Source organism: Carcharhinus amblyrhynchos, chromosome 20 (genome assembly GCF_965287045.1).
Source record: "Carcharhinus amblyrhynchos chromosome 20, sCarAmb.v2.hapA, whole genome shotgun sequence".
Lineage (NCBI taxonomy): Eukaryota > Metazoa > Chordata > Chondrichthyes > Carcharhiniformes > Carcharhinidae > Carcharhinus > Carcharhinus amblyrhynchos.
This window is the reverse complement of record NC_137343.1, coordinates 5,784,768-5,800,288: the sequence shown is the minus strand read 5'-3', so window position 1 is coordinate 5,800,288 and position 15,521 is coordinate 5,784,768. Positions and strand designations below refer to the sequence as shown.

The 15,521-nt window shown below is 40.2% G+C and overlaps 1 protein-coding gene across 11 annotated transcripts in view; it reads right to left on the bottom strand.

The window, feature by feature from the left end:
• The window catches only part of fbrsl1 (fibrosin-like 1), an 884,033-nt gene extending 869,275 nt beyond the window's left edge, over positions 1–14,758 (bottom strand). For 6 of the 11 annotated variants that reach the window (XM_080208009.1, XM_080208007.1, XM_080208011.1 and 3 more), the window contains exon 1: positions 14,474–14,696. In XM_080208009.1, the coding sequence (XP_080064135.1) occupies positions 14,474–14,596 (123 nt within the window). In that variant the 5' untranslated portion in view covers positions 14,597–14,696. Of the gene's footprint in view, positions 1–14,473 lie in introns of all 11 variants that reach the window. The other 5 variants (XM_080208005.1, XM_080208014.1, XM_080208006.1 and 2 more) reach the window with 3 other exon arrangements.
• Between the last annotated feature and the right edge of the window lie 763 nt (positions 14,759–15,521).

Here is a 15,521-nt window from a genome sequence, read left to right as displayed (position 1 = left end):
GCCGCAGCTGAAGTACTGTGTGCAGTTTTGGGCACCGTACTTACGCAAGGATATTTTGGCCTTGGAGGGAGTGCAGAGGAGGTTTACTAGGCTGATGCCGGAGTTGAGGGGGTTGAGCTATGAGAAGAGGCTGAATAAACTAGGCTTGTACTCGTTAGAGTTTAGAAGAATGAGGGGAGATCTCATTGAGACATATAAGATGATGAATGGGATGGATAGGATAGGGGTGGAGAGACTCTTCCTGCTCAGAAAGGATAGTAGGACTAGGGGGCACAGCTTCAAGATAAAGGGGGGGCAGTTTAGAACGGAGTTGAGGAGGAACTTCTTCACTCAAAGGGTGGTGAATCTCTGGAATTCTCTGCCCGTTGAAGTGGTGGAGGCTACCTCGCTAAATATTTTTAAGACGCGGGTTGATGGGTTTTTGATAAGAGAGGGGATTAAGGGTCATGGGGAGAGGGCGGGAATGTGGAACTGAGCCACGACAGATCAGCCAAGATCTTATTGAATGGCGGGGCAGGCTCGAAGGGCTAGATGGCCTACTCCTGCTCCTATTTCTTATGTTCTTATGTTATCATTGATATAGATGACAAACAACAATGGACCCAACACCGATCCCTGCAGCACACCACTGGTCACAGGTCTCCACTCAGAGAAGCAATCCTCCACAACCACTCTCTGGCTTCTTCCATTGAGCCAGTGTCTAATCCAATTTACTACCTACCCATGTATACCTAGCGACTGAACCTTCCTAACTAACCTCCCATGAGGGACCTTGTCAAAGGCCTTGCTGAAATCCAGGCAGACAACATCCATCGCCCTCCCTTCATCCACTTTCCTGGTAACTTCCTTGAAAAACTCAGATTGTCAACATGACCTACCATGTACAAAGCCATGTTGACTCTCCCTAACAAGTCCCTGTCTATCCAAATATTTGTAGACCTTATTCCTTATCACACTCTCCAATAACTTGCCCACCACTGATGTCAAACTTACTGGCCTATAATTTCCCAGATTTCTTTTGGAACCTTTTTTAAACAACGGAACAACATGAGCCACCTTCCAATCATCCGGCACCTCCCCCGTGAATACTGACATTTTAAATACGTTTGCCAGTTCAACACTAGCCCCCCTTAAGGTCCGTGGGAATACCCCGTCCGGTTCTGGGGATTTATCCACTCTGATTTGCCTAGCCTTCAGAACATTCCAACACTGTTTTAATTTCAGATTTCCAGCATCCACAATATTTTGCTTTTGGAAGTCTTCCTTTCATTCTGACTTGAAAAAAATTATTGGACTCTAAACCTTAACTCTGTTTCTCTCTTCTCAGATGCTGCCAGACCCACTAAATTTTTCCAACACTGATTTTATTTCAGATCTCCTGACAAGGCAACATGGTGGCACAGTGTTTAGCACTGCTGCTTCACAGCACCAGGGACTTGGATTTGATTCCTGGCTTGGGTCACCGTGTGGAGTCTCCCGGTGCCTGCATGGGTTTCCTCCCACAGTCCGAAAGGCATGCCGATTAGGTGCGTGGGCCATGCTAAATTCTCCCTCACTGTAACTGAACACAGAATGTGGCATCTGGGGGATTTCCGCAGTAACTTCATTGCAGTGTAAATGTAAGCCTACTTGTGACATTAATCTGCAATATTTTGCTTTATTTTAGACTAAAATGTGTTTGGATTGGATTTTAAATTATCTTTTTACAATAATGAGCAATTTTCTCAGCTATATTGCAACATGAAACATGAGGATCCCTTTGCAATATTCAATTGCAAAGTTCTGTAACAAACCAGTTTCACGCATTACCTCAGCAACTTTTACACACTTCTTAGAGGCTGTCTCCCTTCAACCACCAAGAATCCATCCTCAAGAACTTAATGTTGGTTAAAGTTGAAACAAATAATCTTTTGTTGATGTGCAGTCTTTTCTTTTAGCTCTTGAGCTTAGAAAGGTTGGACACCCATAAAATATATCTTAGGTGGATCTTTTTAAAGGGGTTCAGCACAATGCCATGCAAATATAATTTCTGGATTAAACTCAAATAGTAATAGTTGCAGTACACAATCAGCCATACCTTTTGCAACCTGCTCTTATAACCAACCATTCTAAATAGCACATTGAAAAATAATCACCAGCTATTAAGTCTACTAGAATTATAGCCACTGGTATCTTTTTGTAATGACCAGTGAGTGTGAGAATGAACAGTTGAACATTTGTAAACACATCAACTGATCAAAAATGTCAATAAAAAATCTGACCCTGTCTCAGGTACTGCATTCAGTTTTGGGCACTGGACCATAGGAAAAACATTCTGACCTTGAAAAGAACATAGCATAGATTCTACAATGGCATAAATGGTTAAATTGCAAAGACACATTGCATAAACTTTGCTTTTATTACTTATACCTGTCGAGGGGTGATTTAGTTGGGTTTTAAAATGATAAGACATTCAATAGGATAGATACAGAAAAGGTATTTTCTCCTGAATAAGAGGACATAATTTTAAAATTAGTGGTAAGCCATTGGGAGTGAAATCTGGAAGCATTTCTTCACACAAAGGGAAGCATAAATCTGCACTTCTTTTTCCCAATACGCTGCGAACACTGAGTTAATTGAAATTTTCACAACTGAGATTGATTTATTTTAGGGCAGAGTATCAAGAAATATGGTACCAAAGTGGGTAAATGGAGCCGAGTTCAGATGAGCCATGATCTAACTAAATAGCAGAACAGGCTCAGGGAGGCTAATGGCCTACTCCTGTCTTTATGTTGTTCAATCACTGTCAAAAGAAACTGAAGTTATATAAAATTACAATGATGGCTGTTTTCTTTCTCCCCTCCAGCCATTAGTAAGTACACTGTGTGCTTTAAGTTTGGCACAAGCTCACAGCCCATATCTGGTTGCCATAACAACAAACAATCAGACAACTCAGCACTGTAACATTCAGAAACTTGTGTTGTATGCATATCCGAATTTTGTGAATACCACAGCACATTTTGCAACCACCCAATCTATACTACCATCTTTTAAATTGTCAAAACCACACAATATCCACATTTTATTTAGCTGTCTGCATTTCAGAACCTGATGACAAACTAAGATTCTAAATCTATATAAAAGGATGTTGCTGAACTCTTTAAACAACAATGGGATAACTGCAAATCTCAAAACAAAAAAGTGTCAATTGTGGCTCAGCTGGTTCCGCTCTTGTCTCAGGAGTCACAATGTTGTGGTTTCAAGGACCACTCCAGGACCCAAACACAAAAAAAATCAAAACTGACACTCCAGTGCAGGACCAAAGTGGTGCTGCATTTCAGACGTAGTCTTTTGGATGAAATGTTAAACCAAAGCCTTTCTGCTCTGTCAGGTGGATGTAAAAGATCCTATGTTGATATTTTGAAGAATTCTCTCCAATATCCTAGCCAATGTTTCTATTCAAAAGAATGGAAAGCTAGCACAAAAAAAGCTGATTACCTGATCATTATCACATTGCTGTTTTTGGGGAGTTTGCTGTGATAAATCAGCTGCAGTACTTCCTACATAACAGCAGTGGCTACATTTCAAAAGGTACTTCATTGACTGAAGTGCTTTGGGGTAAGCTATGTTCATGAATGGTGCTTTATAGATGCTTACTTAAAAAAAACTTCTGCACTTAAAAATGCATGTGACATTGACTCAGCCACACGTAACATGAACAACGTATCTGTATGTTCAATACAATTCCATTCACATTCATATAGGAGAAGAACATAAGAACATAAGAAATAGGAGCAGGAGTAGGCCATCTAGCCCTTCGAGCCTGCCCCACCATTCAATAAGATCATGGCTGATCTGTCGTGGCTCAGTTCCACATTCCCGCCCTCTCCCCATAACCCTTAATCCCCTTGCCTATCAAAAACCTATCAACCCGAGTCTTAAAAATATTAAGCGAGGCAGCCTCCACCACTTCAACGGGCAGAGAATTCCAGAGATTCACCACCCTTTGAGTGAAGAAGTTCCTCCTCAACTCCGTTCTAAACTGCCCCCCCTTTATCCTGAGGCTGTGCCCTCTAGTCCTACTGTCCTTTCTGAGCGGGAAGAGCCTCTCCACCTCTATCCTATCCATCCCATTCAACATCTTTTACGTCTCAATGAGATCTCTTCATAAGGAGAGACTTATACTTTTGGGAACTGCTGTTAAAATTACTAACTGTTTCAACTAGAGCTCAATGAAGAACAATGTCAGGTGGAAAAGTAAATGAGAAACTTCTAATAATTCCAGGTGAGATTTTACTAAGCGCAGAGTTCACTTTCAGTCAGAGATGAAAGCATTGGACAGCAGTAGCTAAATTGGCCCAAGAACCCAAAGGCTAACAAAGAATATCATCCCATACTGATTATTAGCCACTGATTCCTGCTTAAAATGTGCATTCAGACAGACAGTTAAGAAAGCCCACCAATACCTCTACTTTTTCATGAAGCTTAGGAAATTCGGCACGTCCGTTACAACTCTCGCCAGCTTTTAAAGATGCACCATAGAAAGCATCCTTTCTGGACGTAGCACAGCTTGGTATGGCTCCTGCTTTGACGAAGACCACAAGAAACTACAAAGGGTGGGCTGTGAACCTAACCCAATCGATCACACAAACCAGACTCCCAACCGTTGACTGTCTACATTTCCTGCTGCCTCGGAAAAACAGCCAGTACAATCAAGGACCTCCATGCACCCCGGACACACTCTCTTCCACTTTCTTCCGTCAGAAAAAAGGTACATAAGTCTGAGATCGCATACCAACCCACCCAAGAACAGCTTCTTCCTGCTTTCAATCAGACTTTTGAATGGACCAATCTTATATTAAATTGATCTTTCTCTACACACAAGCTAAGACTGTTACATCATATTCTGCACTCTCTTATTTTCTTTTCCCCATCTGTTCTATGAATAGTATACTTTGTCTTATAGAACACAAGAAACAATACCCCTCACTGTATACCAATGCATGTGACGATAATAATCAAATCAAAGTACTGAACCTTTTTGTGATGTCCCTATAATCAAGTAGTTTGTCAATACACGTTTAAGTTACCTATTCGAGTAAGATATCAAAACACAACTGGTACCTTTGGAACCACAACACAAAATAAATTACCAATTTCATGACAGATTGGGTAGACGAGTGAAAAAGTAAACTTAAATATCTGGAAAAGATAAGGCCCATAAAAATACCACAATTGTGTTCATGTATATAAATCTAATCTAACTGTGCATAAGATAGCTAGGATATTTACAAGATTGAATGACACTAGACAGATTAATAGAGAGAAGCCCAGGCAGAAACAAAAGAGGGGGAAAGAAGAGAGACAGCAAGCAAGAGAGAGAGATGCATCCAGGGACAGAGGAGGCAGGGCATTGTGAAGGAAACAAACCATCAAGAGGGAGAACCTGTAATGCAGAAGAAAACACAACACATTTGCACTTGTATAATAGGACTGCAAAGTAACTGAATTACAGGGCAATAAAAGCACTGCACAGGCATGCAAGAGGCATTCTGCAAACAATCGCAGGACAACAATTTGGAGAAGATGCAGTAACAAAGTTCAACCATGAAACCAAGAAATGCTTAAAACAAAATGCAAGATTTTTCTCCATCTTGTGAACTAATGGATTGAATAGCGCGAGAATTGACTCTTCCCCAACCAAGCATTTGTAAAACTAATCTCATTAGAGAAAATCATTTAATTGCTAATAATTTTTAATCAAATGACACAAAAACATGCTCTGAAGTCATCAACAATGAAGGATTTAAAAAACAATCTTAAACATACTGGCATACTTGACGACGATCAAGAGATAATAAACAAATCAGTCAACCAAGTTTTACACCGCTGAATGACCATGATTTCCAGACAACAAAAAACAGCTCAGCATTTTAATAATTACAACAGACCTTGCACTAAAATTAATGTCACTCAGATGTGCTATATACCATCTCACAAAACACTTACTGTGGGAATTAGCTAATAGGTTAGTAATTTTTATAAACCATTTTAAAGGATCCACTAGTAAAATTTGATTTGCAAGTCACAAGAAGCTCAGTGCCTATGATAATTAAAATGATCAGCAGTAAGAATCCCAAACTCAATGTGATAGCACGAGTGTTTTGGGTAACAAGGTACCTTGCTAAAGTTATACTACAGGATGTCACAATCTAATGTTGATACACAATAGAATACTTTCTTTAACATTTTTCAGTATCACTATGTTATAGAAACACTGTACTTAAAATAAATTATACAAAAGGAAATTCAAAAAATTGGAAAGTCAAAATGCGCAGTACATCAGACACATTAATGCACTTCTATCAAAACAAAGCTCCCACTTGGTTCCAGAGTTGCTAATGTCAAAAAACATCAGAATTTCCAATCATTGTAGCTTTTAAAAAGTAAAACAATACGAGATCACCCCATATAATTTTAAGTTTAATGATCACTGACACAGTTGTTCAGAAAAAAAATGTGATTCCTTAAATGCTGTTTTAATACCTAACAACGCTTTGATACTTGGAACCTTCACAATATACAAATGGTTTCAAACCTCATCCAAAATGACTTTTGTGCCTGACAGACTCCCATATCTATGCTGGAGAATTCCTTACAAAACGAGCATTGAGAAAAATTGCTGGCAGCACTTGGCAGAAAATTTTCATACTTCAAAATATCTCTTAATTAAAACCCTGCCCTTATTCCACACTGCAACTTCACACAAATACCTAAAACAACTTTGCACAGATTTATTAAAATAGTTGATACCTATTATTTTCCCTCTCACAACACCTACCCATCCTCTCAACCTCTGCCAAAACAGAGAGGGAAACAAAGTCTTGGAAAATGTCTATCTAAAAACACTATTCCATTAATGCCTAACTAATCGAAAAAGGAACACAGCAGTTTTTCCTCCACCCTCCCACTGTGTTAATCCCAAAGGCTCTATTTAATCCCAGGCCCTGTAGGGCACTATTACACTCCAAGGCAGCCATGTTATTCTGCAGCTTTAAACTCCTGACTGTTATGAAGCATATACATGTAGTATCACTTTTCTATACTTGTCAAACAATTACACAAACTTGTTTGAAACAGAAATATACATTATATCCAAGAAGTTCCTTCTCTGCTGCAGTTTGAATAATTTAAAGCCAACATATAATTATGTGTTTAGAATTTGATTAAAACATATTGTATTTGGTTTCCAGAGGATTCTAAAGTTACATAACATTTACCTTGATGAATTAGTAATATAAATAATTCAAATACTTTTGTCCTAAGGATATGAATGATAAATTACATGCCTTGCTTGTATTCTAGAAACATTCAATTTTACTATGACTGTGAATGACCAAGTCATTGTCCAAAGGACATTGGAATAAAAAAAGCCCACATTGTTAAATTGGAAATTCTGAAATAGGGTCAGACAGGCAAGCCCTTCTCACAAACAACAATGATAATCAAATCATACAGGTCCAATACAAAGCAGTTACAACTAATGAGGATTACAGCTTAAACTACCCAAACTCTCAGAAGCAGCTCATAAAAATACACACCAGTATTTTTACCCGAAAGACATACCCAGGTATGTTTTTTTTTCAAAAGCACAATTACTGTCACCATCTAAAAGCTCAAATCAGGTACAGTAATATTTAGCACCACATATCTATATAGGTAAATACTCAGTATTTTCACAGCTTTTAGTCAATTATTGCAAGATGCATGTGTTCCCTGATTCAAGCTTTCCAGATTGCTATTTGAACAAAAAGATTTGTACAATGTATAAATTTTAAAAAGTGTATCCTCTGCCATAATATTACTTTCCAATTACAAAAATTTGCATACTTGTGAAATGTTTAGCTGAAATACTGTTTATTTTTGTAACCAGCCAAGAATACTAAAAATTTAAAATTGGTCTCATTAGTTAATGCTTTGGACTGAATTAAAGAAGGACTGCACTGCACAAGCTAAAGTGAAAAGTCAAATTTTAAAAATTAATAAATTAACACCATGCCCAAGTTTCAAATCAAATACACATGAGAGCCATCAAGATTTGGCATTCTATTTCAACAAGCACATACCAATTATTGAAAAACCACCATTAATTAAGAAGGAAATTAAGAAGGCAAATAGAATTTTGTCCTTCATTGCTAGAGGGATGGAGTTTAAAAACAGGGAGGTTATTTTGCAGCTGTATTAGGTGCTGGTGAGGCCACACCTGTAGTACTGTATACAGTTTCGGACTCCTTACTTGAGAAAGGATATACAGGCACTGGAGGGGGTGCAGAGGAGATTCACTCTGATGATTCCTGAGTTGAAAGGGTTGGCTAATGAGGAGAGACCAAGTAGACTGGGACTATATTCATTGAAATTTAGAAAAATGAGGGGGGATCTTTAGGAACATGTAAAATTATGAAGAGAATAGATGAGAAAGAAGCAAGGAGTTTGTTTCCACTTGCGTGCGAAACCAGAACTAGGGGGCATAGCCTCAAAATAAAGTGGAACAGATTTAGAACTGAGTTGAGAAGGAACTTGTTCACCCAAAGGTTTATGAATTTGTAGAATTCCCTGCCCAGTGAAGCAACTGAGCCTTCCTCGTTGAATGTTTTTAAGGCAAAGACAGATAGATTGTTGAAGAGGAAAGGAACAAAGAGTTATGGTGCACGGGCAGCTAAGTGGAGCTGAGTCCACAAAAAGATCAGCCATGATCTTATTGAATGTTGCAGCAAGCTCAAGGGGCCAAATGGCCTACTCCTGCTCCTAGTCAAAGGACAAAGAACAGTGCAACACAGGAACAGGCTATGTGGTCCACCAACCCTGCACCAATCATGTTGTCCTATCTAGACGAACTACCTGCATCCATTTATTCCCCGCCTATTCTTGCGTCAATCCAGATAAGTCCTAAATGTCACTAATCTGTCTGCCTCAATCACCTCACTTAGCAGTGCATTCCAAGCCCCCAACACTCCATGTAAAAAAAACTTACCCCGCGCATCTCCACTGAACATTTCCCCTCTTACTTTGAACTTGTGCCCCCTTGAAATTGTCATTTCTACCCTAGGAAAAAGGTTCCAACTACTCACCTTATCTATACCCCTCATTTTATAAACTTCTAACAGGCTGTCCTGAGCATCCGCTTTTCCAAGGAGAACAATCCCCGTTTATTCAATCTCTCCTCATAGCTAAACCTTCCATGCCAGGCAACATCCTGATAAATTTTTTCTGTACTCCCTTCAAAGCCTCCATGTGCTTCTGGCAGTATGGTGACCAGAATTGGACAATATTCCAAATGTGGCCTAACCAATGTTTTATATAACTATAACATAATTTGCAAACTTTTATACCCGATGCCCCAGCAAATGAAGACAAGCATGCCATATGCTTCCTTCACCACCTTTTCCACCTGTGCTGCCACTTTTAAGGAACTGTGGGCCTGTCCTCCCAGATTTCTCTGTGTCTCTATGTTCCTGCTGGTTCTGCTTTTGTTTTATAACTCCCACCTGAATTGGATTTACCAAAATGCATCACCTTGCATTTGGTTCTTATTTAAAATACCATCTTGCAGAAATTACATATTTTCCTTCAAACTGCTAAATGATGTATTGTGCAGGTCTCATTCTAATTGCTTTGGGAAGAAGGAAAAAAAATTCAGCTATTTCAGCTATAAGATCAGCTATAAGAGAAATCACTTGAAGACAGATCCACTTTACTCAGTTTAAGCAATTTGAAAGCAAAACTACAATCTTCATTTACCAAACTTTGTACTTAAATTTATTATAATTAGTTATGAAATGCAAATACTTCTACCATCACAGGAACTCAAACTACTAATTCAGAAAATGATAGTTTATTCTTTGAGCCATGCCAATACCATTTGTATTTATTCTTAAAATTCCAACAAGGTATAAAGTGCATATACACCAAAATAACTCCAAGGAAAACGCCATATTAAAAAACTAATTTATCAGACAAAGTTTTACATAGTTAATTCAAAATATAAAATTACAATACAATTTTATAGAACCCAATAAAAATCTGTGTATGGAGTCTTGTCTTCAGTTGTAATTTACTTGAACATCCAGAAACTTTTGTCAAAAAAGCGATTGGCTGACATAGATAAAGATTGAATACATCTGATAATTTCATCTTCACGTCAATAAGAAGAAATTTAACTGTTTCATAACTTTTCTCTGCAGTTTGGGTGGGTGGGTGGGGGGAGTCTAGGACAAATGGACATAACCTTAAAATCAGAGCCAGAGATGTTAGAAAACACAGAAAAGCAGTAGAACCTAGATCAATTAATTTTCATATACAAGATCAATATATTTTCATTAGCCATTAAGGCCTTTGAAGCCAAGGGATGTAACTGGAGTTACAAAACAAATTAACCACAATTTTACCAAATGTGTAAACGATAGAATGACTGAATGGTCTAGTCCTGCTCCTATATTCTATCATCACAGTGCCTGGCCTATGGCGTTCACTTCAGAAACAACTGCATCAGCAGCATCCAGATTTTTAAAAATATGCAGTTTAGAACTGAACAAAAAAAGGCAGTACCATACAAGCCAAAGTAAAAACTCAATCAAATAAATAAATGAGTGAACACAAATAAGTATTGTGATTCAGTCAATGGGGAATCTACACCCAAAAGTCCCCCAACAACAATATATGGGATTTTTCTTTTTTAACACATTCTGTATCTAGTCAGCAATTCCTAAGTAAAGCATGCAGAATTCTCAGATCATATAATATGCAACATTTGCAAAAAACAGTCACTAAAAGACTGCTTGCTACACAGTGAGTCTCAAAACAAAAACATCACAAGGACATAAAATGTGGAAGCATTTTATTCTGATATCCTACCAGAGTTTTAAATAATCTATTTTATGAACAATTCAAATATACAAATTGAGAGCAGGACCAGATCATTCGGCCCCTTGAGCTTGCTCTACAATTCAATAAGATCATGGCTGATATGAATGTGGCCTCAAATCCATTTTCCTCCCTATCCCCTATGTCCTTTGACTCTCGTCAATCAAGAACACATCCAATTCAGTCTTGAACTGTTCAATAACCCAGCCTCCTCCAGTCTCTGGAAGAAACTGTTCCAAAGACTCTCAACCCTCAGAAATAATTTCTCCTCATCTCTGTCTTAATTGGGAGACCTCTTCTGTGTAAACTGTGTCCCCTAGTTCTAGTCTCTTCTACAAAGGGAAAACATTCTTTCAGCATCAATTTGTCAAGTCCCCTCAAGATCCTGTATGTTTCAATAAGATTGCCTCTCATTCTTCTAAACTCCAGTGGATACAGGCCCAGCCTGTCCAACCTTATGCAACATTTTAATTTCAGATTTTGTTAAAACCAACCAAATATCACAGAAAATTAAAAACCTTAGTCGGTTATTTTACTTTTAGATAATCAGTAAACTTGGAGCCATCCAGATCAGCAGAACCAGTTTAAAACATCAATCTCCATTTTTAAAGTTTTCATTTTAAATCTTTAATATCCCACATAAGTTGATGGTAGATTCATTTCTGATGATGTGCAGTTCAGAAAGATCACAACAGTACTTTTGAATAATAGTTTGAGCCCACATGCTTCAGTCATTAAAATACATCTGACTTTGAAAACATACACTATACAGCTTTGGCTTACATACTCCCAAGTTTTGACGAGCAGGTACCACTAGCTCCAACTTTAAAACCATTCATAGAATCCCTACACAGAAGGGGGCCATCTGCACTGACTCTGAAAGAGCATTCCACCCAGTTATTATTATGGTCATGGTCCCAGGCCTGTAACACTGTACGTTTAATGTGGCTAATCCACCTAACCTACACATCTTTGGACACTAGCATGGCCAATCCATATTGGAACAGTGAAGACTGAGAGGTGACCTAACTGACATGTACAAGATTATGAAGGGCGTGGACAGAGCATAGGGAGTAGTTGTTTCCCTTAGTTGAAGCGTCAGTTGCGACGGGACATAGGTTCAAGGTGAGGGCCACGAGGTTCGGGGGGGATGTGAGGAAAGCCTTTTTACCCAGACGCTGGTGACAGTCTGGAAAGTGTTGCCTAGGAGGGAGGTAGAGGCAGATTGCCTCACATTCTTCATAAAGTACCTGGAGGAGCACCTGGCATGTCGCAACATTCAAGGTTATGGGTCAAATGCTCATAGGGTTAGGTGGGAGTTCAGGTGTTTCCTGCGTGGCAGTGAAAACTCGATGGGCTGAAGGACCACTCCTGCACTGGACGATTCTATAATTCACTTAATCTGCACATCTTTGGACTGTGGAAGGAAACCAAAGAACCCAGAGGAAACCCATGCAAGCATAGGGAGAACGTGCAAACTCCACACAGTCACCCAAGGTCGGAATTGAACCCAGGTCATGGCTGCCATTACTGTTAGATCGATACGAGTTATTTTCCCCTTTAACTGTGCTAACCATTGTGCCATGTGCTGCCCACAACATTAAAAAGCTGTTTTAGTAAACATTCCTGGATTATTTATTTCAAACTAAAAAAGCACAAGCTCATAATCTTGCCAAGGACGGATAAAAATAGCGAAGGAATTAATTCAATCAAATATTGCAGAATCATAGTTTTAATTCAGAAATAACCATCCTCCTGCAGCCAGACTAACACCAAGGATTGGTAATTACTCGATTGAATCACTAGATGAAAGTTACTATTATGGTCATGCTCCCAAGTGCAACAGTACATCTGACTGAAAATAACTTCCTCATTTTCACTGAACTTTCTCGGCTCAAAATCTCTCCTAACCTTATTTTCTTCTCCAGCCATTGTCTAAAGACTGAAATATCCCAGGTTTAACCACCATTTTGAAAATCTTTTCACTGTTTTTCTGCTGTGAATCTTGTTGCTGGTACAACAATTAAATCATAATTCATGACCAATGTTAGAGGGAGAAACTTTATCCTAGAGAAATCATGCTTCATCCAAAATTTACCCCAAAGTGCAATAGACTGTCAGCACTCCAGCAATTACCTGAATGCATTTATAAATGTTAGGAAAATTTTGTAAGCTGTATGTTTTAAAAATATTTTCCAAATCTAGTTTGGTAAATAAAAATCTGCTGACAAACATGGCTGATGTCCAGGGCACTGACAATGAAACAGTCATCCAACTGACTAAAATACATCCTTTCCAGACATTAATACAGGACACTAGGTAGTAGTTTATAGAACAGTTTGGGCAATGTTGAATTTGTGTTCTGATCTACTACACTTCAGCAGTTGCAAAGTGATTCCACTTTCCCAAGTTAGGAACTAAAAAAATTCAAATATTTTCTAACAAAAATAATTCCTTATCATAATAGCTGTAAATGTACAGAATTTGTTGCAACCTCAGTCAATTTTGGCAACAAAATGAATAGTTTGTGCACATATATCACTGACCTGGCTTTAAGCTGCTAGACCCCTATAATAAACATGGAACGCAGATAGGGTTAAAGGGTAAACTCGACAGGGACATGAAGCTAATTATTTTTTAAAAATAGAACATTTTTAGGCAAATTTAGGGACAGAAAAGATGTGTTTTTTTTTCAAACTAAGCAGGATTGTAGCTTAAATTTACAACAGCTGAAGTCCCACAGCAGATTAAAATACAAATTCAGGCAGCACAAAATGTACCAACAAGTACATCCAAAATCACACTGAATAACTAAGTAACATTGCAGTGTGCCCAAAGATATATGGACTTGAACAAGAAATGAAAAGAAATCAAACTCTCTTGCAGTCAAAAGGTAATGAAAATTACCACCGAATCAAAGACCAACTAACTGTTCACATAATCAAAGTAGAATAAGAGATGTGTTTCTCAAAGATTTCTGCAGGCAACATTAGTTTTAAAATACATTTTTAAACTTTGAACCTTCTTGGTGATGTCACCAGAAGTTCTAATGCTCAAGATTTCAGAACATATCTTGCTCACTGCTGTGATGCTCAGAGATCATCACATTTAACAGAATTGGGATGTGGGGTGGATTTTGTTTTATAAGAACATAAGCACTCCACATTTTTCAGACCAACATCTGCATCTCTTCTAGAGATTTTATTCATGGCCAATTCAACATCAACTTAGAAGGGCTATTACAAAAACTTGAGAAATAAAGCAAAATAAGTAGGCTTGAAGGAAGGTTCAAAGGTTAAAAACAAATTTGCTCAAAAATAAGTCTATTTAGCAAACAGTACAATTTTTTTTAAATACAAGGACAGCAACAACGTGACAATAAACCTTACCTTATCTGCGCACTGAGAGCTTCTATAGTGATCAGGCAATGGATAAACTGGCATTGCCAGGACTGTCAATAGCAAGTGGGCACTCACAGATAGATCCATAAATGTGTATGAAAAATTGAGCTATGCAAAGCCCCCCCAGTGGTGCAGCAGTGGTGGGTAGGGTTGTCTTGTCTCTTTTTCCTTACCTCCAAAGCCTCCAGGGTGGTGAAGCTGGCGATCGCAAACCCGTCGATGATATCCTCTTCCTGGGAGCTGGATGCCCTCCTCTTGCGGCGGGGGGGCCGGCAGGCACGGGAGGAAGCCGGCATCGCCGCCGTTTTGCCGGGGCTCGGGTTCTCGTCCCTCTCGGAGCCCGAGGAAGGGCTGTGGGGCCGGGCATTGCGGCTCGCCGCCTCCCGTCTCCTCACTCTGTCCCTCTGAGACCGGGATCGCCTGCTCTGCTTCAGCCCACTACACCGTGGGCCCTCCATATTCCTCTCTGCCCCCCCCCCAGCCCCACTCCCTCCTCCACCACCCACCCCCCCCAAAAAAAATCCTGAGGTTAAAAAAAACCTCAGAAAAAAAAGAGGTGGGGGGGAAAGAGGGAGAAGAAATTAAAAAGAAACGATCACCCCCCCTCCCCTCCCCAAACCAGCTTTTCCTTCCTCCTCACAACAGAAAACAATGCAGGCCCGCAGCCAGCATGGAGACAACTGCCTCGGTGAAAACTTTGCTTACTGCAATGGAAATCCTCGAGTCAGCGGCTCCGGGACGCCTGTTTTTTTTTAATCATTCAGGACTTGCCAGCTCTCAGGCTTTCCAGCCCCAAAGACCTGCGCACTCCAGCCCCGAGCCGCCGCGCACGCGCCGTCAGATCCGCGCCGCCCGGCTCCCCCCCCACGGCTCCCCGGACGCCTTGCTCCTGCGCCTGCGCGTCCAAACCCAGCCCCCGCACCCCCCCCACCAAAACTCCGCGCGCCTGGTAACCGCCCGACTGGCACCCCGCCCGATTCCTCGCGCGGACATTAACTGTCGGCGCTCAAGTTCTGCACAGGGGTGGGTTGGGGGGGTTGGGGGGTGGGGAGGGGGGAGTGGGGTGTGGGGTGGGGTGGGGTGGGGAGGGGGGAGTGGGGTGTGGGGTGGGGAGGGGGGAGTGGGGTGGGGGGGGAGGGGGGAGTGGGGTGGGGGGGGGAGGGGGGAGTGGGGTGGGGGGGGGAGGGGGGAGTGGGGGGGGGGAGGAGGAGGCGGGGGGGG